At 45.0% G+C, this 26,352-nt stretch overlaps 2 protein-coding genes across 2 annotated transcripts; one reads left to right on the top strand and one right to left on the bottom strand.

Annotated features, from left to right (window-relative positions):
* Positions 1 to 3,885: 3,885 nt before the first annotated feature.
* On the bottom strand, positions 3,886 to 7,596 carry sumo1 (small ubiquitin like modifier 1). Its single transcript, XM_041782003.1, has 5 exons — positions 7,472 to 7,596; positions 7,048 to 7,122; positions 6,406 to 6,483; positions 6,237 to 6,308; positions 3,886 to 4,811 (listed from the first exon to the last, which is right to left on the bottom strand). The coding sequence occupies exons 1-5, from the start codon at positions 7,481 to 7,483 to the stop codon at positions 4,743 to 4,745; spliced, it is 306 nt and encodes a 101-aa protein (XP_041637937.1). The 5' UTR covers positions 7,484 to 7,596; the 3' UTR covers positions 3,886 to 4,742.
* An 887-nt stretch (positions 7,597 to 8,483) lies between these two features.
* map3k2 (mitogen-activated protein kinase kinase kinase 2) lies at positions 8,484 to 23,299 on the top strand. The gene is made up of 17 exons (XM_041781786.1): positions 8,484 to 8,888; positions 13,619 to 13,691; positions 13,779 to 13,897; positions 15,108 to 15,148; positions 15,319 to 15,418; positions 15,502 to 15,615; positions 15,784 to 15,880; positions 16,015 to 16,145; positions 16,350 to 16,429; positions 17,975 to 18,039; positions 18,157 to 18,249; positions 18,342 to 18,581; positions 18,663 to 18,811; positions 18,899 to 19,030; positions 19,160 to 19,289; positions 20,465 to 20,642; positions 21,315 to 23,299. Exons 2-17 carry the CDS (start codon positions 13,637 to 13,639, stop codon positions 21,532 to 21,534), a joined length of 1,944 nt encoding a protein of 647 aa, XP_041637720.1. The 5' UTR covers positions 8,484 to 8,888; positions 13,619 to 13,636; the 3' UTR covers positions 21,535 to 23,299.
* Positions 23,300 to 26,352: the final 3,053 nt, after the last annotated feature.

The raw sequence follows: 26,352 nt of genomic DNA, 5'->3' as shown, positions 1-26,352 counted from the left end.
ACTTTAAACATGTAGTTAACTCTGTAAACATGTAGACTTTAAACCGTAGTTAACATGTAGACTTTAAACATGTCGTTAACATGTAGACTTTAAACATGTAGTTTACATGTAGACGTTAACGTTTCACCTCCTCCTACAGATCCAGTAAGAAAACAACCACTGCTTTTGTTTTCTTAAATATTTTATTCAAAAAAGCAAAAGGCTCATCTCCAGAATTTCAAACCATCTGCATCAATGTTCCTCTGATATGAACAGTCCCTCCCACTCACTGAGATCAGTGCGGCGGCTCAGGCCCCGCCCAGTCCACCTGAGCCGTTACCTGATGCATTCTGGAAAGAGAACAGTCAGGTTGGGAAAGTCTAATTCAGATTAGGTTTCATCTTTATGGGCAACAGGAATATTTATGTGCACACCTCTGGGAAGAGCCCGGATCTGCTGGTTCTCCTAGGATCCCTCAGCTGTGAGCGTCTTCACGGAGACTCCCAGAGGCGTGGTTCACCTGACGTTTCTAAGGAGGAACAACCGCTGCCTGCAGACGTGGCTGGTTATTTCCTCCCGCAGGAGTTCAGCATCTGATCATGCAAACGTTTCTCTCACAAAGATGGCAGAGTTTGGGGCTGTTGCTGATCTTAACCTTTAGAGGAACTTCTTTCAGCACGCAGACGAAGAGTTCGTTCCAAAAACAGAAAAGTTAGTAAAACAAGTACGAGAGGACCACCCAGCTCCAACAGTGACCGCCAGCAAGCATAAGGGCTATATATCTATATATCACTACAGAAAGACTCCCTCAGACATCAATAAAAGACACAGAGGAGGAACACGGGGCAAACACACTAATACTGAACACAACACAGACCAGGAAAGCACGGGGAAAATGGGGTTGGAATCGCAAAGATTTCCGTATCAGGTCAACTTTTTATCCCAACTTTACTGTCTAGTGAGGGCGTGGTTGTTCAGATGTGAAGCACAGAGGCTGTTCATGCACATTCACAGAAAAGAATGTTAGGATGCAGAGAGTAAATGCCCTGAAATCAAAGAGGAGATGCAGGAATGAGCAGCTGTCCCCACTGATTCATGATCAACAGTTAAACTAGTTTACTATCCTTCAAAGATGACCACTACAGGCTACTCTGAAGAGACGGAGCTTCCAGAAATGTTGGGATTACCTGCCTCATCCTCTCCAAACACTGAGGTCATGGTCAGGGTACCAGAGTGGATTTTATTCTGAAAGGGCGTTTGACCATATGGAAACCAAGGAAATGACCAGCTGACCTCATTTTTCATTTCTGGACACAAACAAAAAAATAACAACGATGGCCGCCATTTTTCCTTTCTTGTTTTTATAACTGAAACAAACTCTGAGAAAACAGTTGAATTTTGTTAAATGTCTTCTCTTTTTGTTGTCTGACAATAGAGCAGTAAAGAAGGGAAAGGGGACGGTCACGTGACCCAGAATTAAACTTTTCAAAGTAAAAGCCTGAGTAAGAGAATACATTTGATACATTTTAGTCTAAACTGTAAAAGTCTGAATATCCCCATCACAACTGTCCTGGACTACAGCAGCATGGTAACCCTGACAGAGACGCATGGCGCCATCTGCTGGTCATTCATGGCTGGACTTCACCTTAAACTGCTCTGTTACTGTGGATTTAAATGATATTTAGTTCTGTAAATATTTAATGTACAGAGCTGAACAAATATATTAGACCACCCTAACCCTAACCACAGTCAGGTTTCTGCCACAGCTGCCCTAAATTAACAGCATTGCTAATTACCAACATCATTTTGATGTTTCTGCAATGGTTAATACACCAACATGTAGAAGCTCTTTAACCCAAATGATATTTTTAATGCTGAAATAGAATTATTATTGTTATCCATGAATTTTACAATTTACTGATTTACAAAAAAACTGAAAAATAGTAAAGCACATGAATATTTCTGATTAATGTGTCAGATTATAGTTTACTGTCATTCCTGAACAGAAAAATGAGTTTTAGTAGTTGAATGTTATGCTTGATTCATTTCTGACTTCTCAGAGAAGCCAGTGAGCCGGCTCACATTTGGGTGAATTCAGTTTGAAATTCCTCATTCCTGTTCAAAATGGTAAAACGTGGAGAGCTGACTGAAAATGAAAGAGTCCACATTAAAGCACTTCATGATGCTGGATGGTCTCTGAGACAGATATGACAGGTGGTCTAATACGTTTGTTAAGCTCTGTACCTCTTCATTAAACCAATGAATCCATCCTCTGAAACTTTAGACAGGGAAAAGTTCTATCAGCTAAAACAAAAACATGCAAAATAAAGTCAAAATAATAAAAGCATGATCTACGGAACATTATACATGTTTCTATAACTGTTCTAATCAGCATTTAACCAGAACTCCTGTAAAATTATCTATATGCTATCAATCCATCCATCCTTCATCCATCCATCCATCCATACTCCATCATCCATCCATCCATCCTCCATCCATCCATCCATCCATCCATCCATCCATCCATCCATCCTTCATCCATCCATCCTTCATCCATCCATCCATCCATCCATCCTTCATCCATCCACCCATCCTTCATCCATCCATCCATCCATCCTTCATCCATCCATCCTTCATCCATCCTCCATCATCCATCCATCCATCCTTCATCCATCCATCCATCCTTCATCCATCCTCCATCCTCCATCCATCCATCCACCCTCCATCCATCCATCCTTCATCCATCCTCCATCCATCCATCCACCCTCCATCCATCCTCCATCCATCCTCCATCCATCCATCCATCCATCCATCCATGCTTCATCCATCCATCCATCCTCCATCCATCCATCCATCCTCCATCCATCCCTCCATCCATGCTTCATCCATCCATGCTTCATCCATCCAGCCATCCTCCATCCATCCATCATCCATCCTTCATTCATCCATCCATCCATCCTCCATCCATCCATCCATCCATCCATCCATCCATCCATCCTTCATCCATCCATCCTTCATCCATCCATCCATCCATCCATCCTTCATCCATCCACCCATCCTTCATCCATCCATCCATCCATCCTTCATCCATCCATCCTTCATCCATCCTTCATCCATCCTCCATCATCCATCCATCCATCCTTCATCCATCCATCCATCCTTCATCCATCCTTCATCCATCCTCCATCCTCCATCCATCCATCCATCCTCCATCATCCATCCATCCATCCTCCATCCATCCATCCATCCTCCATCCATCCTCCATCCATCCTCCATCCATCCATCCAACCTTCATCCATCCATCCATCCTCCATCCATCCATCCATCCTCCATCCATCCCTCCATCCATGCTTCATCCATCCATGCTTCATCCATCCAGCCATCCTCCATCCATCCATCATCCATCCTTCATTCATCCATCCATCCATCCTCCATCCATCCACCCTCCATCTATCCATCCATCCTCCATCCATCCATCATCCATCCTTCATTCATCCATCCATCATCCATCCATCCATCCTTCAGTCATCCATCCATCCTCCATCATCCATCCATCCATCCTCCATCCATCCATCCATCCATCCATGCTTCATCCATCCATCCATCCTCCATCCATCCATCCACCCTCCATCCATGCTTCCTCCATCCATCCATCCATCCATCCATCCATCCATCATCCATCCATCCATCCTTCATCCATCCATCCTTCAGTCATCCATCCATCCTCCATCCATCCACCCTCCATCCATGCTTCATCCATCCATCCATCCTCCATCCATCCATCCACCCTCCATCCATGCTTCATCCATCCATCCATCCATCCATCATCTATCCATCCATCCATCCTCCATCATCCATCCATCCATCCTCCATCCATCCATCCAACCATCCATCCATTCATCCTCTATCCATCCATCCATCCTTCATCCATCAATGCATCCACTCATCCATCATCCATCCATCCACCCATTCTCTTACTCAGGTTTTTATTTTGAAAAGTTTACTTGAATTCTGGGTCATGTGACTGTCACCTGTGGCTTTTTTACGGCTCTATTGTGAAACAACAAAAGGAAAAGACATAAAACAAAATTAACCTTTTTCTTAAAAACGTGTTTCTTCGTTTTATTTCAAAAACCAGAAAAGGAAAAATGGCGGCCACTGTTGTTTTTTTTGGTTTCTGTCCAGAAACATAAAACAAGTGCAGCTGGCCGTTATCTTGGTTTCCATACGGTCAAATGCCCTTTCAGAATAAATTCTACTCTGGTACCCTGATCGATGGTGAGGTTGTGTGTAGCTGCAGAATCCACGGCTCTTTAAATGGCCAAACACAGACGTTTACATGACTTAATTTCTTTGCAGAAATCTGACTCACATCAGGAAAACATCCCTGACAGCTCCTAGATGAGTCGACAAGTCTTAAATTTTGAGTGGACTATTCCTTTAATGGAAATTGTTCTACCTTAAGCTGAAACGCCAAACGACAACATGAGAGGCAAACATAATCAACATAAACTTGCATGTGAACGTGGGTGTGAATTCATGTTTAAAAGCTGTTGCTGTGGTGAACACCACCAGCATCCCTGCACTACAGAAACCAGCTGTTGCCTTCATCACCCTTCACTCTGTTCACCCACCTGCCCTCTCCCATGGAAGCCCTGATAGAGTCAGTTTTGATCCAGATGGTTTGAAACGGAACAAAAAATACGTACATACATACAAAATAAAATATAAAATAAGAAAAGAGATTTAGAAATGTGGGAGGTTTAATCGTTCCAAAGTCCGCCAGTCTGTTCTTGATAAACCTCGATGACGTCCTCGTCCTCCATCCCCAGCTGACAGACAGACAACAGTGAGGCACGGTTTAGTGACAGAGACACAGCATTCCCTCATTCTCTAAAAACATGGTTCATGTCATCCTCTAACCCAGTGATACTCAACCAAAGAGCCAACCTGTTGGAAAATACCTTTACAAGAGCCGCAATCTAAGAGGTTACAAGTGGCAAAAACTGCTAAAAGTAGCAATAACAGTAAGTTAAAGGTGGCAAAAATGGTCAACACACGGCAAAAATGGGTGAGAAGTGACAACAAATGAGTTACAGGTAGAAAATATGGTCCAAAAGTGACAAACACGTGGCAAAAAAGACGAGAAAAAAGTGACTAAAATGGGCAAAAAGCAGTCAAGAGTGGCTAAGATGAGCAAAAGAAAAAAGGAAACAAGTGGTATTTAATGGCAAAAAGTAGCTTAAATGGGTGGGTGTGGGGGGGCAATTGTGTAAAGGGTCGAAAATGGAATAAAAGTGGTAAAAACTGGAAAAAAATAAAGAAAAAGTGGCATTTAATGGTAAAAGGTAGCTTAAATGGACAAAAGAAGGGATACAAGTGGCAAAAACTGCCTGAAGTAGCAATAACAGTAAGTTAAAGGTGGCAAAAATGGGCCAAAATGGGGAGGAAAAGGGTCAGAAAGTAGCAAAAATGGGTGAGAAGTGACAAAAAAAGGAGTTATGGGGAGCAAAAAAATGTCCAAACTAGGCAAAAACATGAGTGAAAAATGACTAGAATGGACAAAAAGCAGTCAGGAGTGGTGAAAATGGGCAACGAAAATAGGAAACAAGTGATATTCAATGGCAAAAGGTAGCTTAAAAGGGTGAAAATTGGTGGAAAAAAATTGTGAAAAAGGACAAAAATGGGATTAAAGTGGCAAAAAGGAGAGGCTAAAATGGGCAAAAACTAGGAAAAAGTGGTATTTAATAACAAAAGGTAAATTAAGTGGATGAAAATGGGGAGGAAAAAAAACTGAAAAAAGGGCAAAAATTTAATAAAAGTGGCAAAACAGGGAATAAAATAGGGGAAAGTGGTATTTAATGGTAAAAGTTTGCTTAAATGGACAAAGATGGAATAAAAGTGGGTGAAAATGGGCAAAAAAGGAGGAAAAAAGTGGTATTATAGGGCAAAAGGTAGCTTAAATGGATGAAAAGTGGCAAAAATCTTTAAATCTTTAAAGCTTCATTTTTAAAGGTTTTCTGGGGAATAATCTTTAAATGAAGACTAACAGAGCCACAGGATGAGTATCACTGGTCTAAAGTTTAGTCTGGGCCCCGTGGACCAGGTCTTATCATGAGTCCATAATAAAGGACTTCTCTTACTGAGTCTAAAGTACATTCTGAAATGTTTCCAACAGGAAGTAAAAGTACAGTTCGCATCTTAATGACGCATCAGTGCTCTAACGCAGGGAAGCCAAGGGCCAGGGACAAGTTTACCTCTTTTGGAGTTTGGTTGTCTGAGATTCTCTGACCCTCAAACAGGAACCTTAGCGTGCTGGCTGGGACGCCCTGTTAGAGAAACACAGCAGCCAATCACAGCCATGTCTTCTTGTGCAATCAGCTAACGAGACATCGCAACAAAAGCAGATCGTTGGTAGATCTTTACCTGTCTCTGACTGTAAGACTCCTTCAGTTTCTTCAGATGTGTCGTCATTTTCACCTTAAAGTGGATTTCACTGCTGTCCTGTGGGACGGTGAGGACAGAGCAGCCACATCAGACGTTGAACATCTCAAAATGCCAAAGTCAGCATTTGGACTTTATTTTACATCTCAAACTCATTTATCATCAGTATTTCTCCCCCTAGTGCATTACCTCTGAAAATGAGGGTAACAGGTTATGGTTGGACTCTGTGAGGCCCCCAGGTTAGACTTAAATTCAGATTTGGGCCCCTGCTGTGACTGAGTTTGACCCCCTGATCTAAGGGTCAACTTCTATCTGATGATACCGTCGTGCTGATAATATCCTCGGTTGAAAGAGAAAAGCTGAAGTGCATGTGTGGTTTCTGCCCCCCTGGTCTTCATCAGACTTTGTTTTGATTTGATTCTCTAAAGAAACACAGACAGAGAGACTGTGCAGCTGCAGCACTGAAGCATGAATGTTGGTCCTTAAAGGCCAGTCCATGAATGAACACCATGACTGACAGTATGACTGTTAATGTCAGTTTTACCTGTCCCTGACAGACCCCTACCTTCCTCTAACCTGCAGACTCCTATGGTTAACATTTCCGGCCCATACTCTCAGACGTACCTGGCCGATCACTTTTAACTTGATGTACTCTCCGTCCTTCTTGTCCCCTCCGTCCTGGCTGGATGGTTTCGTCTCCTTAAATGAACAGAACAGAAAGAGAAAGCATCACCGCCACAGACAATAATAAACAGGCCTCAGTTTAGCTGCTCGAGCAAACACCGGACACAGCATGCCCGCTTCGGCCCCAGATTAGCCACACCACCGGGTTTTCTCTGCTGCTCTGTTCAAATAAACTCAGAGAACTGTTAGCTACGAAGCTAAGCAGCTAAATAAGAAGTGAGCCTCTGGGCCTGCAGCTACAGGAGCTAACAGTTAGCATCTTTAATAAGCAGCTCCGAGGTAGCAACAACAACCCCCCAGGCTGTCTCTGCTCTGATTGGCTGCACAGTTTCAGCCTTAGAGACTAGTTACACCGGCGTCTCACCGTATCTGACATGGTTTTCCTCTGAGAGCGCCGTTTAAAACCAACTGGCAGTAGATGCAGCGAGCGTTAGCTTCCAGTCGAGGCTTGGTGTTATGAGAAATCGCCATCTACCGGCAGTGACGTCATTGGCCCCGCCTTTCAAAATAAAACATTTCTAGCGTAAAGCTTTAGATAGCTAGTATTTTTGTGTTCAGCTCAGCTGTCCTAACAGAGATAAACACGTCCTGGAATATTTTTAAGAATATGAAAAATTTATTTTTTTATTTACAATCACCATCTATGTAGATATTTCGGTGTAATCATGAATCAAAACCCTCCTGGAATGACTGTTTATATATTTTATTTAAGCTCTTTTTGTGTATTGTTTTAATTTCAGTGATCTCCAATGCTTTGATTCTGTCCACCACATTATAAATGCTTTTTTATTTAAGAAAATGTGTTTCAATACTCTTTGATAATTAAGGTTAATAATTAAGGTTGCGTTCAAACGAGTCAGTATCAGGGTCAAAGGTTGCTATGATGAAAGCCTAATTTCTAGTTTGCTCTAATGGCAAGGTACGACGGAGTATTAGGGCCACACGGAGAGGAAAAAAGTGTTGTTTTTTGACATTACGAGAATAAAGTCGTAATATTCCGAGAAAAAAACTCGTAATATTACGCCTTTTTTTCTCATGATATTACAACTTTTTTTCTCGTAATATTACGAGTACTTTCGTATCATTACGACTTTATTCCCGCAATATATATAAAAATGTTTAATTCTTTTATCTTTTTCTCTTCGTGTGGCCCTAACACTCCGTCGCAGTAAGGCCTTTTAAAACCAATAAAGTGTATAAATCTGAGAGGGGCACTTTTATACATTTCCCTGACATCACAGGTTGTGTTTTTGTTGGACCTTTCCAACGAGGTTTCGGGGAAGACACCTGTCAAGTTTACCAGAATGATAAGGTTCCATTTCCGGTTGATGTCCGCCAACCTAAAGCAAAGAAACGCGCGATAAGGGCGACGAGGAACGTTGAGCTTTTATTTTGTCAGCGGAATGTGTCCACTTCCGGTAGCCGTCGTTGTGTTTCTCGTTAGCTTACAGCAGGAGGGGGACAGCGAGCGAAGCCACCGTCAGCCAGTCTGTAGAGAACAACAAAAACAAAGATCTGGATTAACCGTTCCTTAATCGCCGCACTGACGCCGAGACCCGTCGCTGGGAAGCCCGTTACTCTGTCGGCCTCACACCGGAACAAAGATCCAGCGGGCCGAGCGGACAGTCATCGGGCCTCGTCGTCGTGGCCCAGCAGGACTCGAGTGAAGTTGGGAGCTGAACACCAAACTTCTGCTTCCTCCTGCTTCCTCCGCAGGGCCCGGGGCTCCTGTCACCGGCCCTGTGAAGGAGGACTAGACCACGGATTCGCTCACCTACCAGGTGAGATAGTGACCGGTGACCGGACTGGTGAGAACATTTCCAGTCGGAGCTGCTTTGACGGCCGTGCTGGGTGTGCTGGAGAGCTCTGATTAGCTGTGAGGCTAGTTAGGTTAGCATTAGCTTAGCTGACAACTTCCCTGGCCTGACAGCTAGCTGTAGACGGAACTATCAGTTAGCACGTAGCTCACCTTATCAGTCAGATACGGGCATTAAACCGAGCCTGTGATTGCCTCAGGCTGTAGACTCATTCATGTAGCCCCTCTCTGCTCATGCTACACTGATTAGCAACAGTTGTAAGCCTGCGCTACTGAGCTACCGCTAGCCCGTTAATTGAAGGCTAATCATGTATTAAAGCGGGCCGCCACAGAGTCAGTGTTTATCAACTCTGAGGAGAGAGGGCAGAGACAGTGAGCATGCTAGCCTCTTTATTAGGAGCTTACCACATCTACAGGACATGTGTGAGCCTGCTGTCACTGCTGGACGGAGCTGTCAGACTGATCAGGTGATGATCAGACTCTCACATCATCAATAATCGATCAGCTCTAATCAGCAGAGGCCATCTTGGCTTATAGATCCTTACCCGGGGTATCAGAGAGTAGCAAAGTCCATGTCTGTGGTAGAAACAGGACCGGATGGACAATAAAAGCTGGCAGACAGGAGAGAGCATGCAGAGGGTTTATTATGATAGGGCTGGGTAAAATGGCGTTATTATGATAGGGCTGGGTAAAATGGCGCTATTATGATAGGGCTGGGCAAGACGGCGTTATTATGATAGGGCTGGGCAAGACGGGGGTATTATGATAGGGCTGGGCAAGACGGAGGTATTATGATAGGGCTGGGCAAGACGGCGTTATTATGATAGGGCTGGGCAAGACGGGGGTATTATGATAGGGCTGGGCAAGACGGAGGTATTATGATAGGGCTGGGCAAGACGGAGGTATTATGATAGGGCTGGGTAAAATGGCGTTATTATGATAGGGCTGGGTAAAATGGCGCTATTATGATAGGGCTGGGTAAAATGGCGTTATTATGGTAGGGCTGGGCAAGACGGGGGTATTATGATAGGGCTGGGCAAGACGGCGTTATTATGATAGGGCTGGGCAAATGGAGTTATTATGATAGGGCTGGGCAAGACGGGGGTATTATGATAGGGCTGGGTAAAATGGCGTTATTATGATAGGGCTGGGTAAAATGGCATTATTATGATAGGGCTGGGCAAGACGGGGGTATTATGATAGGGCTGGGCAAGACGGGGGTATTATGAGAGGGCTGGGCAAATGGAGTTATTATGATAGGGCTGGGTAAGACGACGTTATTATGAGAGGGCTGGGCAAGACGGCGGCATTATGATAGGGCTGGGCAAGACGGCGGTTTTATGATAGGGCTGGGCAAGACGGAGTAATTATGATAGGGCTGGGCAAGACGGAGGTATTATGATAGGGCTGGGCAAGACGGAGGTGTTATGATAGGGCTGGGTAAGACGACGTTATTATGAGAGGGCTGGGCAAGACGGGGGTATTATGATAGGGCTGGGCAAGACGGAGGTATTATGAGAGGGCTGGGCAAGATGACGTTATTATGATAGGGCTGGGCAAGACGGAGTTATTATGATAAGGCTGGGCAAGACGGAGGTATTATGATAGGGCTGGGTAAGACGACGTTATTATGAGAGGGCTGGGCAAGACGGCGGTATTATGATAGGGCTGGGCAAGACGGCGGCATTATGATAGGGCTGGGCAAGACGGGGGTATTATGAGAGGGCTGGGCAAGACGACGTTATTATGAGAGGGCTGGGCAAGACGGAGGTATTATGAGAGGGCTGGGCAAGACGGCGTTATTATGATAAGGCTGGGCAAGACGGGGGTATTATAATAGGGCTGGGCAAGACGGGGGTATTATGATAGGGCTGGGCAAGATGACGTTATTATGATAGGGCTGGGCAAGACGGAGTTATTATGATAGGGCTGGGAAAGATGGAGATATTATGATAGGGCTGGGTAAGACAATGTTATTATGATAGGGCTGGGCAAGACGGACGTATTATGATAGGGCTGGGCAAGATGACGTTATTATGATAGGGCTGGGCAAGACGGAGTTATTATGATAGGGCTGGGCAAGACGGAGGTATTATGATAGGGCTGGGTAAGACGACGTTATTATGAGAGGGCTGGGCAAGACGGAGGTATTATGATAGGGCTGGGCAAGACGGGGGTATTATGATAGGGCTGGGTAAGACGACGTTATTATGAGAGGGCTGGGCAAGACGGCGGTATTATGATAGGGCTCGGAAAGACAGAGATATTATGATAGGGCTGGGCAAGATGGCGGTATTATGATAGGGCTGGGCAAGACGGCGGTTTTATGATAGGGCTGGGCAAGACGGAGTAATTATGATAGGGCTGGGCAAGACGGAGTAATAATGATAGGGCTGGGTAAGACGGCGGTATTATGATAGGGCTGGGAAAGACGGAGATATTATGATAGGGCTGGGCAAGACGGCGTTATTATGACAGGGCTGGGCAAGACGGAGTAATTATGATAGGGCTGGGTAAGACGGCGGTATTATGATAGGGCTGGGTAAGATGGAGATATTATGATAGGGCTGGGCAAGAAGGCGCTAATATGATAGGGCTGGACAAGACGGAGTTATTATGACAGGGCTTGGCAAGACAGAGTAATTATGATAGGGCTGGGCAAGAAGGCCTTATTATGATAGGGCTGGGTAAGACGGAGGTATTATGATAGGGCTGGCCAAGACGGAGTAATTATGATAAGGCTGGGTAAGACGGCGTTATTATGAGAGGGCTCGGTAAGACGGCGCTATTATGATAGGGCTGGGCAAGACGGAGGTATTATGATAGGGCTGGGTAAAATGGCGTTATTGTGATAGGGCTGGGAAAGAGGGAGTTATTATAATAGGGCTGGGTAAGATGGAGTTGATTTTGATAGGGCTGGGTGAGATGGAGTTGAATTTAATAGGGCTTGGTAAGATGGAGTTTATTATGATAGGGCTGGGTAAGATGGAGTTTACTATAATAGGGCTTGGTAAGATGGATTTGATTATGATAGGGCTGGGTAAGATGGAGTTGATTTTAATAGGGCTGGGTGAGATGGAGTTTACTATAATAGGGCTTGGTAAGATGGAGTTTATTATGATAGGGCTGGGTAAGATGGAGTTGATTTTAATAGGGCTGGGTAATTTATATTTACAGGTGATATCAGACAACGCTGCATTGAAGCATTTTAGAAAACTAACTTGTTGTCAGTCCTTATGCTCAGTAAAAAGACTCCTTCTTTATAGACTAAAGCTTCCCCTCCTCCACCCCAGCCTCCTCCTTTATAGACTAAAGCTTCCCTTCCTCCACCCCAGCCTCCTCCTTTATAGACTAAAGCTTCCCCTCCTCCACCCCAGCCTCCTCCTTTATAGACTAAAGCTTCCCTTCCTCCACCCCAGCCTCCTCCTTTATAGACTAAAGCTTCCCCTCCTCCACCCCAGCCTCCTCCTTTATACACTAAAGCTTCCCCTCCTCCACCCCAGCCTCCTCCTTTATAAACTAAAGCTTCCCCTCCTCCACCCCAGCCTCCTCCTTTATAAACTAAAGCTTCCCCTCCTCCACCCCAGCCTCCTCCTTTATAGACTAAAGCTTCCCCTCCTCCACCCCAGCCTCCTCCTTTATAGACTAAAGCTTCCCTTCCTCCACCCCAGCCTCCTCCTTTATAGACTAAAGCTTCCCCTCCTCCACCCCAGCCTCCTCCTTTATAGACTAAAGCTTCCCCTCCTCCACCCCAGCCTCCTCCTTTATAGCTTAAACCCTGTTGCACCCTCATAATCAGATTCATGTTACTAAATAATTTCATTGTTTTCGACACACATGGTCTAATTTATGGAATGATTTCTTGCCTGAATTTGTTTAAAATGTTTTAGATTGACCTAAGAATAGTTGCATAATAAACTGCAATATAAGGGAAAAGAAAATGCTCTTAGATTATTTTTGCAGATTGTTCAGCCCTAATCCACAGTCAGATTATCAGATGTAATCTCAGCAGACGTGTTCATATCTGCTAATGTGATATTTGCCTTTTAAGCAAATATCTGCCAGTGCCGATAATGTCATTCATCCTTGACCTATACCACATATTTCAATTTTCAAAAGATAATTTTATTTTCCTCAGGTTTTCTTAGTCCTCCTCTTGATGATTCATCAGTGCGTCTTTTTCTTCTCTACTTCTGTCATCCTCATTATGTCGGTGAACATCATCTACAAGAACGTAGGCATTGGTATCTGTGCATCTCTTAATTTACCGTTATAGGCCCAGTGTTAGATTATAACGTAAGGCTGCAGTTATTCTGGCATAAAGACGGTTTACACAAATGTCTGAGAAAGGCCTTACAGTCTTTATTGTCATCACAGGAAAATCGATTTTCTTTCCTGTAACAGCGTCAGGTGTTGTGTTTTATGCTACGTGACATTTCTGTTTTGAGTTGAGAACTTTAAAAGTATCTTTATTGATGACTAAGCGAGTAGACTCATGATAGCAGTCACAGATCCCAGTATAATCCCAGTCCCACATTATTACCTAACCGTGCATCATTAGTGTCACTCCTGTTTGCTCTGAGCAGAAACCAGTCACTGTTACTGATCAGCTGATCTCAGCCAGTATCTCCAGGCTCTAGCCTGGGTCCTGATCGTATGCATGCCAGCATTTATGTTGTCCTTATGCTGTTGCAGGAGAAAGGAGTCCCTTTGATGGGAGAGTCCTCTTTCCTGGCCTCCTGGGTCAATCGCTGTGCCATGATGATGGGTATGTGTGTGTTTTTAACGTAGTCTCACGGCTTCCTCTTCTGTCAGACCGTATATCAACATTGAACCTGATGTTTTTGTTGTTTAGATGAGCAGGAGGCGCTGAACTCAATCATGCAGGACTTGGCCGAACTGCACCGCTCTAGCCGTCCTGCTATGGTCCTGTCAGACCTGGGCAAACCCAAAGCCTCCTCCCCCAAGAACCAGGTAAGCTCTCTGTTGAAGCAGTCATTGTGTTCTTCTAGAACATGAGGAGCCACTGAGAGGAATGAGAGGTGGTTCTCTGCCCTGACGGTTTGTCCTGACTATGGTCCATTCAGAGTTAATGTTCCTTATCATCTTTCTGATCATCATCATTCGTCATCCAGTGTTGCTCTGAGAGCGCCCTGGTGGTGGAGCGTGTAAGAGTTACTGTTTGACCCAACTCAGAGCTCTAAAAACCTGCTTTATGCTTTAGACTGCTCTAAATCAAGCAGAACGGACATCTGTCACAGATCCTGTAGCACTGTGAACACAGGAGCTTTTGCTCTTAGCCCCGGTCTTACAATGCTTGCAAATAAAAGTGACCATTTTAAAAATGTGAGAAAATAAATAGTAGTAATTGTTTCTGAAGTTCACCACCACCTGTCACTGAAACAGTTCCTCTGCACTGAGTCTCGTCTTTTGTTGTCTAACGCCGTTATTCCTCTAATCCAGCCAAACTCAACCTGTGGCTCTTTATGTCTTCATTTTTAATATTATTCCCCCAGAAAACCTTAAAAACAGAAACTTTTTTGCTCTTTTCACCACGTTTCATCCATTTAAGCTACCTTTTGCCATTAAAAAACACTTTTTTCCTTCTTTTTTGCCCATTTTTGACACTTTTTTATTACTTTTACCCTTTTTTACCAATTTTATCTCATATTTGCCCTTTTCACAGTTTTTCCTCCCCATTTTCACCCATTTAATTTACCTTTTGTCGTTAAATACCACTTTTTCCATTTTTTTTGCCCATATTAGCCACTTCTTTTTACCACTTTTATCCCATTTTTGCCCATTTAAGCTATCTTTCTCCATTAAATACCACTTGTTTCCTGTTGTTTTGCCCAGTTTTGCCACTCTTGACTGCTTTTTGCCCATTTTAGTCACTTTTCACTCATTTTTTGCCATGTTTTTGCCACTTTTGGACCATTTGTTTCTACCTGTAACTCATTTTTTGTCACTTTTCACCCATTTTTGCTACTTTCTGACCCTTTTCCTCCCCATTTTCACCCATTTTTGTTTCTTTTTGACCATTTTTGCCACCTTTAACTCATTGTTATTGCTACTTGAAGTTGTTTTTGCCACTTTCCCCTCTTAGACTGAGGCTCTTGTAAAGGTATTTTTCATAATTTGGCTCTTTGAGTAACACTAATCTAATGTTCCCTCTGTCCAACAGAACGATGTGAGGGTGAAGTTCGAGTTCAAAGGGGAGAAGAGGTGAGGTTTTAACAGCATTTATCACTCTAATGCTGTTAGCTCTGACCTTTAGTTGTTGACCTCTGGAGCTCTGACCTTTAGATGTTGACCTCTGGAGCTCTGACCTTTAGTTGTTGACCTCTGGAGCTCTGACCTTTAGATGTTGACCTCTGGATGCTCTTCCTCTCCAGGATTTTGCAGTTCCCTCGACCTGTCAAGCTGGACGACCTGAGGGCTAAAGCTAAGGTGGCTTTTGGTCAGATGATGGACCTTCACTACACCAACAATGAGGTACAAGACCAGAGAACCTCGCTGCCAGCACATTCTGTTCCTCTGATATTGAAATAAACCTAATTTGTTTTTCTTTCTGGCAGTTGGTGATTCCTCTGACCACTCAGGATGACCTGGACAAGGCCGTGGAGCTGCTGGATCGCAGCGTCCACATGAAGAGTCTGAAGATCCTTCTGGTGCTCCAGACCTCATCTCAGGTCAGCAGCTTTCAGACCATGTCTGGGTGTTCTAGTTCTATACTGATAACAGCATCATGACTGCTGCTTTTCTTCTTCCTGTGGTAAACATCCCCTAACTCAGTCTTTTAGATTTCCCTTTGACCTTTAAATGTTCACCTAAGGCTGTTCTTGGATGTGTTTCTGCAGAACTCGTCCTCCAACATGGACCTCCTGCCGTCCCATGAGGATCTGGACAACACTGGGTTCAGGGTGGCTGACAAGAAGAGTATGCTGGCTTTGATAGGTGACTGATGTCTGCTGAGATGTTTAATATTAATGTTTAAATGAGTTAAAAAAACAGAGAAAAATGTACTCAGATGATCCTAAGGACTCTTAAACTAGTCTATTAACCAGGCAATAATCTGCATCCATTCTCAGGCTCTCATTCCACGGACCGCAGTTCTCCTCCTCCAGGATACATTCCTGACGCGCTCCAGCAAGTGGCGAGGAACGGCTCCTTCACCAGCATCAACAGCGAGGGAGAGTTCATTCCTGAGAGCATGGACCAGGTACGTCCACGTGGGACCGGCTTGTGCTACTGCTTTGCTGAAGCAGAGCTTTAGTTTCTAAATGTCATTATAATAAATCAAGAACAGTTTTATAGATTGTATGAATCTATAAATCCCCTCTTGTGCCCTGTTGACTCCATACAGCAGGGCACGCTGTGGAGGCTTGTGTTTGCAGTGATGATGTGTTTTCTGTCTTTCCTTCAGATGCTGGACCCGCTGTCCATGAGCAGTCCAGAAAACTCTGCGTCTGGAAGTTGTCCGTCTTTAGACAGCCCACTGGACAGGTAAGGACTACAGTATTGAGCTTCATAGGCCTGCATCCAACAGCACTTGACCCTAAGGGGGTTTCCACGCCTCCAGTTCGGCTGGTCTGGTCCGAGTCGAGGACTAGTTTGTTGCATCGTTGTATTTGATGTTCCACATTATTAAGCAGGCCACAGGTTTCAGCAGTATGGGAGAGAAAAGGATCTCTGCTGCTGAAAAGCCTCAAATAGAGCAATGCCTTGGACAAAGAATGAAAACATGAGATATTTCAGGAAAACTTCAGCGTGATCATCGTACTGTGAAGACATTAGTGTCTGATTCAGAGCACAGACGGGTTCCTGCAGATAAAGGCATAATGAGGAAGGTTCCTGCCAGACTAATTCATCAGATTAAGAGAGCAGATGCTAAAATACCATTACAAAGCAGCAAACAGATATTTGAAGCTGCTGGTGCCTCTGGAGTCCCACCAACCTCAAGGTGTAGGACAAGCAGAAACGGTTGCAGTGGGCCCAGAAATACATGAAGACTCATTTTCAAACAGTCTTGTTGACTGATGAGTGCCGTGCAACCCTGGATGGTCCAGATGGAGGAGTAGTGGATGGTTGGTGGATGGCCACCATGTCCCAACAAGGCTGTGATGTCAGCAAGGAGGGGGCGGAGTCATGTTCTGGGCCTTAATCATGGGGAGAGAGCTGATAGGCCCCTTTAGGGTCCCTGAAGTTGTGAAAATGACCTCGGCAAAGTATATAGCGTTTCTGACTGACCACTTTCTTCCATGGTACAAAAAGAAGAACTGTGACTTTTTAAAATTTTAATGTAGCAAAATAAGGCAAAAGTGGTAAAAATGGGTTACATTTTTTTATTAATTTAATGTTGCCAAAATTAGGCTAAAATTGGCCAAACATGGGTAACAAGTGGCAAAAATAGGTTAAAAATTATTAATTTGAAAACACAGGCGAAAAGTGGCAAAAGGTGTTGAAGTGATGTGTAAAAAAACAGTGGCAAATTTGGGCAAGAAGTAGCCAAACAGATTCAAAAATGGGCGGAAATTGAGAAAAAGGTGGCAAAAATTGGTTAAAAGTGTAAAAAAAAAAGTTGGCAAAAGGGGTCAGAAATGATGAATAAAATCTGGCAAAAAACCCAAAAATTATTAAAAGTGGGGGACAGGTGACAAAATGGGTTAACTGTGATGCAGTTAAGGGTTTATAATGAAAAAATGAGGGAATTTGGGCAAAAAAGTGGCCAAACATGACATAAGTGGGTGAAAACTGGCAAAAGGTGGGAAAATAGGTTAACTGTGATGAATGTAAGGTTTATAATTAACACGTTAACGCTGACAGTCCCATGGTACAAAAAGAAGAACCATGCCTTCTGTAGCAAAATGATCTTCATGCATGACAATGCTCCATCTCATGCAACTCTCCAAAAACTCACAAGTTCAATGGATGCAAGAATAGTGAAGGTGATATCAGAGAAGGGCTCCTATGGTAACATGGAACTTGGCCTGTTAAGATGTTTTTATTGGCTCAGTGTGATTTCACTTGTTTTTTCTTGCTTCTGCGCAGCGACTACCCAAAGTCCAGGATGCCTCGAGCGCAGAGTTACCCAGACAACCACCAGGACTTTCCAGGTAACGTCTCTGTTTGGAGATTCAGCCACAGGTTAACATGACGCTCCTGCAGCTGCTGGAAGCCATTACTGTTGCGTCTCTTCTAATCGTTCCGGGTGTTCTGTTTTCTTCCTCTAGAGTATGATATCCCCGTGTTTGAGAAGTCAGGAAAAGGAGGAACCTATCCTCGACGATACGGCATTCCTTTTGGCCTTCATGATTACAGCGACGGTGGGAACGTCTTCTAAAAACCCTCAGCAGAAACGCTGAATGAGTGACATCTGTCTGAGTTTGCGTTCTTCTTTCTTCCTTCTGCTCGGCAGGGAGGAAGACCTTCCCTCGGGCCAGACGAACACAAGTCCACGGCTTCCGCTCGCCGGTGAACTTCAGCCCCACTGAGCAGTCGCCCAGCACCAGCAGCGGCAGCAGCGTCTTCACTCCTGACCTGGAGGAGGCCCCGGGGCCCGCCAGGAGGCCACGCAGGGGAAGCGACATCGAACCCAACCCTAGCTCTGCTGCTCCTCCTACCCTGTCTGTGATGGACATCAGCCCGCCCAGCCGCTGTGAGTTCACCTGTGGTTTTACCTGAGACAGCATGTCAGGGGTTTATCCTGCAGATGTTTGATTCAAACGATGTGTTTCAGCTCCGCGCGCCCCGACTAACTGGCGGCTCGGTAAGCTCCTGGGTCAGGGGGCTTTTGGACGAGTTTTTCTCTGTTATGATGCTGATACCGGGCGGGAACTGGCGGTCAAACAGGTCCAGTTTGATCCAGATAGTCCGGAGACCAGCAAGGTGAGAGTGTTATTATGGTTTACTCAAAGATAGAGTAAGAGAAGAGCAGGAACTAATCAAAGCTTGTTCTCTTTTCCTCTTATTTAGGAGGTGAGCGCGCTAGAGTGTGAGATCCAGCTCCTGAAGAATTTGTGCAATGAGAGGATCGTTCAGTACTACGGCTGTCTGCGGGACACCATGGAGCGAACGCTCTCCATCTTCATGGAGTACATGCCCGGGGTGAGTGCTCATGCCGTCTGCACAACAACGTTAGGGTCAAACCTGGGGCATGAGATGGCACTTTTAGGAGGGAATTAAAGGTATTAGAAGTAGTTTGATTGTAATAGATATTCTAATGTGGTTTTTAAGGGTTCCATCAAGGACCAGCTGAAGTCGTACGGGGCTCTGACGGAAAACGTGACGCGCCGCTACACCCGGCAGATCCTGGAGGGGGTTTCTTACCTGCACAGCAACATGATTGTCCACAGAGACATCAAAGGTGATTTTGGTCACTGATTCTGGCCTGTTTCTGCAGACAGAGAGTGAAAAACAAAGCAATTAATAAAATTAATTCAGACAATCAGCATCTACAGCAGTGTTACTCAACCAGAGAGCCACACTGTTAGAAAATACCTTTACAAGAGCCTCAATCTCAGTGGTTAAAGAGGCAAAAAACAGCTTGAAGTAGCAATAACAATAGTTAAAGGTGGTAAAAATGGTCAAAAAGCAACAAAAATGGGTGAAAATGGAGAAGAAAAGGGTCAGAAAGTAGCAGAAATGAGTGAGAAGTGACAAAAAAAGGAGTTACAGGGAACAAAAAAAATGGTCCAAAAGCAGCAAAAAACTGAGTTAAAAGTGACTAAAGTGGGCAAAAAGCAGTCGAGTGGAAAAACGGTCAAAAAAGTAGGAATAAAGTGGTATTTAATGGCAAAACATAGCTGATATGGGTGAATATGGGGAGAAATACTGTGAAGTGGGCAAAAATGTGATGAAGTGGTAAAAAAAGGGTGAAAAGTTGCAAAAAAAGTGTCAAAAATAGGCGAAAAGTAGTGAACAAGTGGTATTACACAACAAAAAGTAGCTTAAATGGGCAGAAAATGGGATAAAAGTGGCAAAAATGGGCAAAAAAGTTTGAAAAAAGTGGTATTTAATGGCAACAGGTAGCTTAAATGGGTGAAAAATGGGATAGAAGTGGCAAAAAAGGGCAAAAAAGTGGCATAAAGGTGTCAAAAATGGGCAGAAAGTATGAAAAAAGTAGAATGTAATGGCAAAAGGTAGCTTAAATGGGATAAAGGTAGCAAAAAAACTGAAAAAAATGGTAAAGAAAGGGCAAAAAAGTAGGAAAAAAAGTGGTATGTGATTGCAAAAGGTAGCTTAAATGGGCAAAAATATGCAAAAAAGGTAGGGAAAAAGTAGTATTTAATGGCAAAAGGTAGTTTAATTGGGCAAAAATGGGGAGAAATTGGCAAAAAAGTAGTATTTAATGGCAACAAGTAGCTTAAATGGGTGAAAAATTGGATAAAAGTGGCAAAAAACTGTGAAAAAGTGCAAAATAGTTTCCCTTTTGTAAGGTTTTGTGGTGGAATAATATCTGAAATGAAGACATAAAAGAGCCACAGGTTGAGTATCACCGCTCTACAGTTAACAGCTCGTTGACCTTCTCCTCTTGCTCAGGGGCCAACATTCTCCGTGACTCGGTGGGAAACGTGAAGCTCGGAGACTTCGGGGCCAGTCGGCGGCTGCAGACCATCTGCCTGTCAGGAACAGGGATCATGTCTGTGACCGGCACCCCGTACTGGATGAGCCCTGAAGTGATCAGCGGAGAGGGCTACGGCAGAAAGGCCGACATCTGGTGAGTCCTGGACTTGGATAGGTTTATGACCGCCGTGTTAGTAGAAGAGCTAGGGCTGGGAAATAAAAAATAAATGAATATGTGTAGAAATAATGGAGGGAATTCCTCTCACCAAATCGATCAGACCTGAAATCGGTTTTTATGACTTCTGTTAGCAATCGTCAGGTTCCAGTACGTTTGATTTTCTGCAAAACCGTGTCAGAGTTTTTAACTCTGGGATTGTGTTAATCATTTTCTTGTGTGTTTTTTTAATTTTTTTTAATACCCAGCTATGTGCCCTAAAGCTGGGCGTATACCGTGCCATCATTACTGGGGTCTAAACTTCATTTTAGCGCTGTTTTAGTTTAGTCATGTCTTCCTGCAGACCCAAACAGCTGATCAGACGCTCTGAGGTGGAAGAGCACGCAGCTGAAACTGGCATGGTTCCAAACACAGGGGCATTCTGGGTAAAAAGCATTCAGCTTGTTGTCCTACCTCTACCTAAACTTGCTAAATGACGGGGAGCGGCTGCACCTGTCTGCTACGCTGTGTAGCCTAGCTCTCCTGTTTAAAGGTGCAGCGCTCACTGACGTCTCTGGAGTACCTCATACAACCCAGCCCTAAAAACACAGAAATGTCCCTTTAAATTTCTGAAAAGAAGCTTTTCCATCCTGATTATGGTTTCTCTTTCAGGAGTGTTGGCTGCACCGTTGTGGAGATGCTGACTCAGCGTCCCCCCTGGGCGGAGTTCGAGGCCATGGCGGCCATCTTTAAGATCGCCACCCAGCCCACGAACCCCGTGCTGCCCGCCCACGTGTCGGACCACTGCAGGGATTTCCTCAAACGGATCTTCGTAGAGACCAAGCAGCGTCCGTCTGCTGACGAGCTACTGAGGCACATCTTTGTACATTAACCCCGCCCCCTCTCCCCTCCCCTCTGCCTGCCTGCCTGCCGTACAGCCAGATATGGCCTTACCTGACGGGGCGTCCCTGCCTCTGAGCCCGCCTCTCCATCTCGGCGCTGGAACCATATTGGACTGGGAGGATTTGGCTAGAAGTTAGGGGTTGTTGTTGGGAGAGTGGGGGCGTTCCTGCTCCTTCCAGCTCTGTTTTTAAGAGACTGCCATAGAGGACATGATTTTATTTTTCTCCGCGCGTTGCACCTTAATTTGTCAAACATGGAGGATGGAGCTCCCCCTCCTAAATCACTCCTTGAAAACGTCTCTTTTTTGATGTTTGTACGGTTTCAATCGTTTCGGAGTGGGATCGTGTCGGTGTTGTGGACCTTCAGGAAGTGACGCCTGACTCTAGAGTGGCCCCGCCCCCTCATCTTGCTGACCCGACCCCAGAATGTAGTCTCCTGCCAAAACCCAGAGCGACAGTGACAGTGATGACCTGAGCCCGCTGCTAAAGACGGAAAAGAAAACCCTGAAACAGTCTCCACTCTCCCGTCTGTCCCTGTCCTTTCTTTAGCTACCTTTCCTCCTCTTCCTCCTCTTCCTCACATCATCGCTTTCGCCATGTGCCTTTTTTCTTTGATCGCAGTGTTGGAGTGCGTCTGAGCTCATGGATGTCTGTTGTTTTTTTTGCTGCATTGTTTGCCTTCCAGCTGAACTGCCTTTGACCGTTAGCCCAAACTGAGCTGATCTCCGTTCAGCTGAAACGTCCGTCTCTGCCTTTTCAGCATCCTGATCTTCATCTCAGACTGCAGGGTTTGTTTGTCTGCTGGTAACCAGATTATCCTCAGACTGGTCCTGTTGGTTTCATGGTAAACCTAGCTGCTGAAGTACCGGCTACCTGAGGCTGCACACGTGTCCTGACTAAATGCACTCAGTTCATTTACATGCAACTAGAACAAGTACAAACTTTGTATCTGAATGATTAAAAGTTCACTTCAAAGGTGTGTGCTAGCATGTTAGCCCGACAGAAATCATACCAGGTTAGTTTTTAGAAGAAAACATCCGGATGATGTGGTTGGAGAGGGGTCAACTCTTGCATGCATGGACCACAGTCCAAGACCTAGGAGTTCTGAGCATGCTCCACACCAGGCTGTAACCTCGAAGGATGGGATGCATCATATTTGCGTCACTGATTGTCAAACCTCGGATTCAGGAGGAACATCACAGATTCTGGGACTGTGGCCCAGCTCTCTACCCTTGCAGGACTTCTTGAGGGAGCCTGCGCATTCAGTCTAGAGGTGTTTTGTAGACTTGAAGAAGGCCTACGATCGTGTCCCTTGTGACGTCATGTTGGGGGTACTGCGGGAATATGGGGTCCCGGGGCCACTGAGGTGGGCCACCAGCTCCCTGTATGACCAAAGTGAGAGCTGTGTCCGCATCCTCAGCACAAAGTCGGGGACGTTTCCAGTGTGTGTTGGCCTCCGCCAGGGCTGCCCCTTGTCTCTGATTCTGTTTGTGATTTTCATGGACAGGGGAGGAGGGTTTCCGGCTTGGGGACCTCAGAATTCCATCCCTGCTCTTTGCAGATGATGTGGTTCTGCTGGCTTCCTCGGCTGGGACCTCCAGCAGGCTCTGGGACAGTTTGTGGCTGAGATGAGAGTCAGCACCTCCAAGTCTGAGGCCATGGTTCTCTGCTGGAAAATGGTGGATTGCTCCCTCCGGGTGGGGAGTGAGTCTTTGCCCCAGGTGAAGGAGTTCAAGTATCTTGGGGTCTTGTTCACGAGTGAGGGTAGAAGGGAGTGTGACAGGGGGATTGGTGCAGCATCAGTAGTACTGGTGAAGAGGGAGCTGAGAGTCAGAGCTCTCAATCTACCTCCCAACCCTCACCTAAGGTCATGAACTCTGGGTAACGACCGATAGAATGAGATCACGGATACAATCGGCCAAAATTAGTCTGGGCTCAGCCTTAGCGATAGGTTGAGGAGTTCAGACGTCTGGAGGGAGCTAGGAGTAGAGCCGCTGCTCCTTCATATCCACGTGGGCCAGTTGAGGTAGTTCGGGCTTCTGATCCGGATGCCTCCTCGTCGCCTCCCTGTGGAGGTACTCTGGGCACGTCCGGCTGGGAGGAGACTTCGGGGAAGACCCAGAATGCACTGGAGGGAGTCGTATCCTGGCTGGTCTGGGAATGCCTGCAGATGTGGAAAGTGCTGCTGGGTAAAGGGGCGTCTGGGTGGACTTTCTCAGCCTCTTACCCCCATGACCCGGCTCTGGATAGGCGGATGAAGATTGATGGATATTTGCATCAGAAGTAGAGCATCGGCTATGTGCTAGATGTGCAAATTTTCATGTTTTCACTGTGCAACAACTGCATAGTCAGCTTAAAGCAGCTAAAATATCATCACCCTGCACTGGGACAAAGACAGCCGTCCTAACTGATGACTGTGCATGTAAACGTACTGAGTGATCACAGATGGACCCTCTGGAGTCTGTAGGCTCTGTTAGTCGGTACATCACTGGTACTGGTGCTTTAGTTTGACGGTGAAGGAGTTAATTTCAGTTAAATAAGCAGGACACTGACTTAACTGGCCTGTCATAATGCTGAAACAAACGGTGCATAATTTCCTCCTCTGAGCTCTGAATGTAAGCCTCATCATCTCTGATTATTCAAGTTTACTTTCAGTGCCAAACTGTGCCCCCTATATCTCCTCATCCAGCTCTTAAATGTTTTCTCTGAGTGAAGGCATGGACCAAACAATAATCCAGAATGTTCTCATGAAAGCGGTTGCTTCTGCAGCCTTCCAGGCGTCTAACTGAATATTTAAAGGATCATCTCACTAGAGAGCAGAGCAGATCTCATCTTCAGGGCCGCTGTTTCCTTCTTTATCTCTGTCCCTTTGTGTTCTCACCTGCTGTTGAAGTTTGGATCTCTCTGTTCAGAGAAGCTCACAGCTGATTGGTCAGAGGTCTGGCTGTATGATGCTGTTGTGTTTCGAACCTTCTGGATGATTCTAGCTGCTCATCACTAAACTTCTCTCTGCTCTCCGTTTGCTTCGCTGCTGCACTCCAGGCGTCTCTCTGCCACGTTGGAGCACTCCCGTTGTCTTGGATATATTTTTTTGCCTTGAAGACATTTACAGTATCAGAAACTTTCACTCACACAATCAGGCAAATCGAGAGTTAACTCGTCACTTTTAGCGAACCACAAACGCTCCGTTCGACAGTCCAGTTCGGCTCTTCCGTGTTTCTCTGTGGGCCGAGCGTCCATCACGTCTGATTTGTTTTTTAAAGGTTTCTCATTGCAATGATCCACAACTATGCACTGTCAGCTGTCTGAAGTTTCTACAACCAGTGGTTCTCCTCGGCTGATTCTGACGTACGATTCTAAGCCCTTTAAACGGTACAGTTAGTCTGTGGATCTTTAATTCAGAGCCGTTTCTTCTCCTTTAATAACGGTACTCAACTCCTGTGACACGTTCGGTGGATGTGACTACCCAGCATGCTCTTTGGCTGCTTGCTGGAGTGTCATCACCTCACATGGATGGAGGTTTCTTTCCATGTCATCACTGATAGTTTAGGGTCAGACGTTTATCGGCCTGAAGCAGCTGTCATCGTTCTCTTGAATGATTAATAATCATTATCAGTGTTAGTCCTGATAAATCTTTCCAGGTGAGGCGAATGTCCCTGAGTATTGTTGATGAAATCCACGGTGGCGGAGCGTCTTGTGATGTAACGGCACTTAACCGAGATCTATTCCTACCAAAACGGCACATTTTTGGTCCATCCTAAGCCCTCTCTGGTTCTCAGACTCTACATTTGAGGGTAGAGCCTACAAGGTCGTTCCCGTTGAAGCACTTACTAAAGTTTGGCCGCTCTGGTACGTTTCCCGCTGCGTCTCGCCGGTGGATCCACAGGTTGTGGAAACTTTCCTGCTCTCACTTTATGCATATTCAGAGCGGTACATGTCCAGGAGAGGATTCTAGAGTTAGAGGCGGTGAAACTGTCCGGTACAGAGAGAGAAATGGTTCTAAACGCCGCCAGCACTGGTAACCTTAGAAACGCACTACCATTATGCACTATCTTTGATTCACTGATGCTTTCTCGCCACCCATCGTCGACTGTGCAGCTTCGTTCAGCGACCTTTTCTTTGCACATTAAAGATTTTGTTAACCACAGGTGTGATTGTGAGCGTGTGTGTTTTATTGTCGACTCGATACATGAATGTAACGTCTCCGTTTATTCGCTGTCAGAGGACCCCCTCTGGCGGTCCAGTCCCTGGTACCAGTATTCGTCGTTCTCTCCGTGGCGTCTGAAGCCTCTGCTGCCACTCCCAGATGTAAACGTGTGAATGTGAGCGTGTAAAAGTGCATTTACTGCGACGTGTGCTCTCTGGACTCTGCACCCTAAATGCCTTGAGCATTCTGACTGTAGGGGGGTGAAAATAAGAATAAGAATAAAATGTACAAATGTATAAAAGAAAGTGTAACCTTTTTTAAAAGAAGAAAACGAGTCCACTTATATCCCACATGTTTGGTCTGTGTGTATTGTAAAAGAAGCCATGTTTATAATTCTGATTGGTTTGTGACCAATGCGCCTGTTTATATCAGATCTGTATATCAGTGGTACGCATAATTTTTTAATATATATTTTTTATTTTACTTTTTTTTAATGGGAGATTTTATGCATGGTTGGGTCCTCAGAGACGCAGCAGTGCCGTTGAATGATTGCTGTTTTTTTGGCAAAATTCTGGAGAATTGCAACAGCTCTGTGTTCATAATTCAGACGATTATGACCGAGAAAATAATAAAAGATATTTATTTCACAAGGACGCCTCAC

Source organism: Cheilinus undulatus, linkage group 24 (assembly GCF_018320785.1).
Source record: "Cheilinus undulatus linkage group 24, ASM1832078v1, whole genome shotgun sequence".
Classification (NCBI taxonomy): Eukaryota; Metazoa; Chordata; class Actinopteri; order Labriformes; family Labridae; genus Cheilinus; species Cheilinus undulatus.
This window is presented reverse-complemented; position numbering and strand designations above follow the sequence as displayed.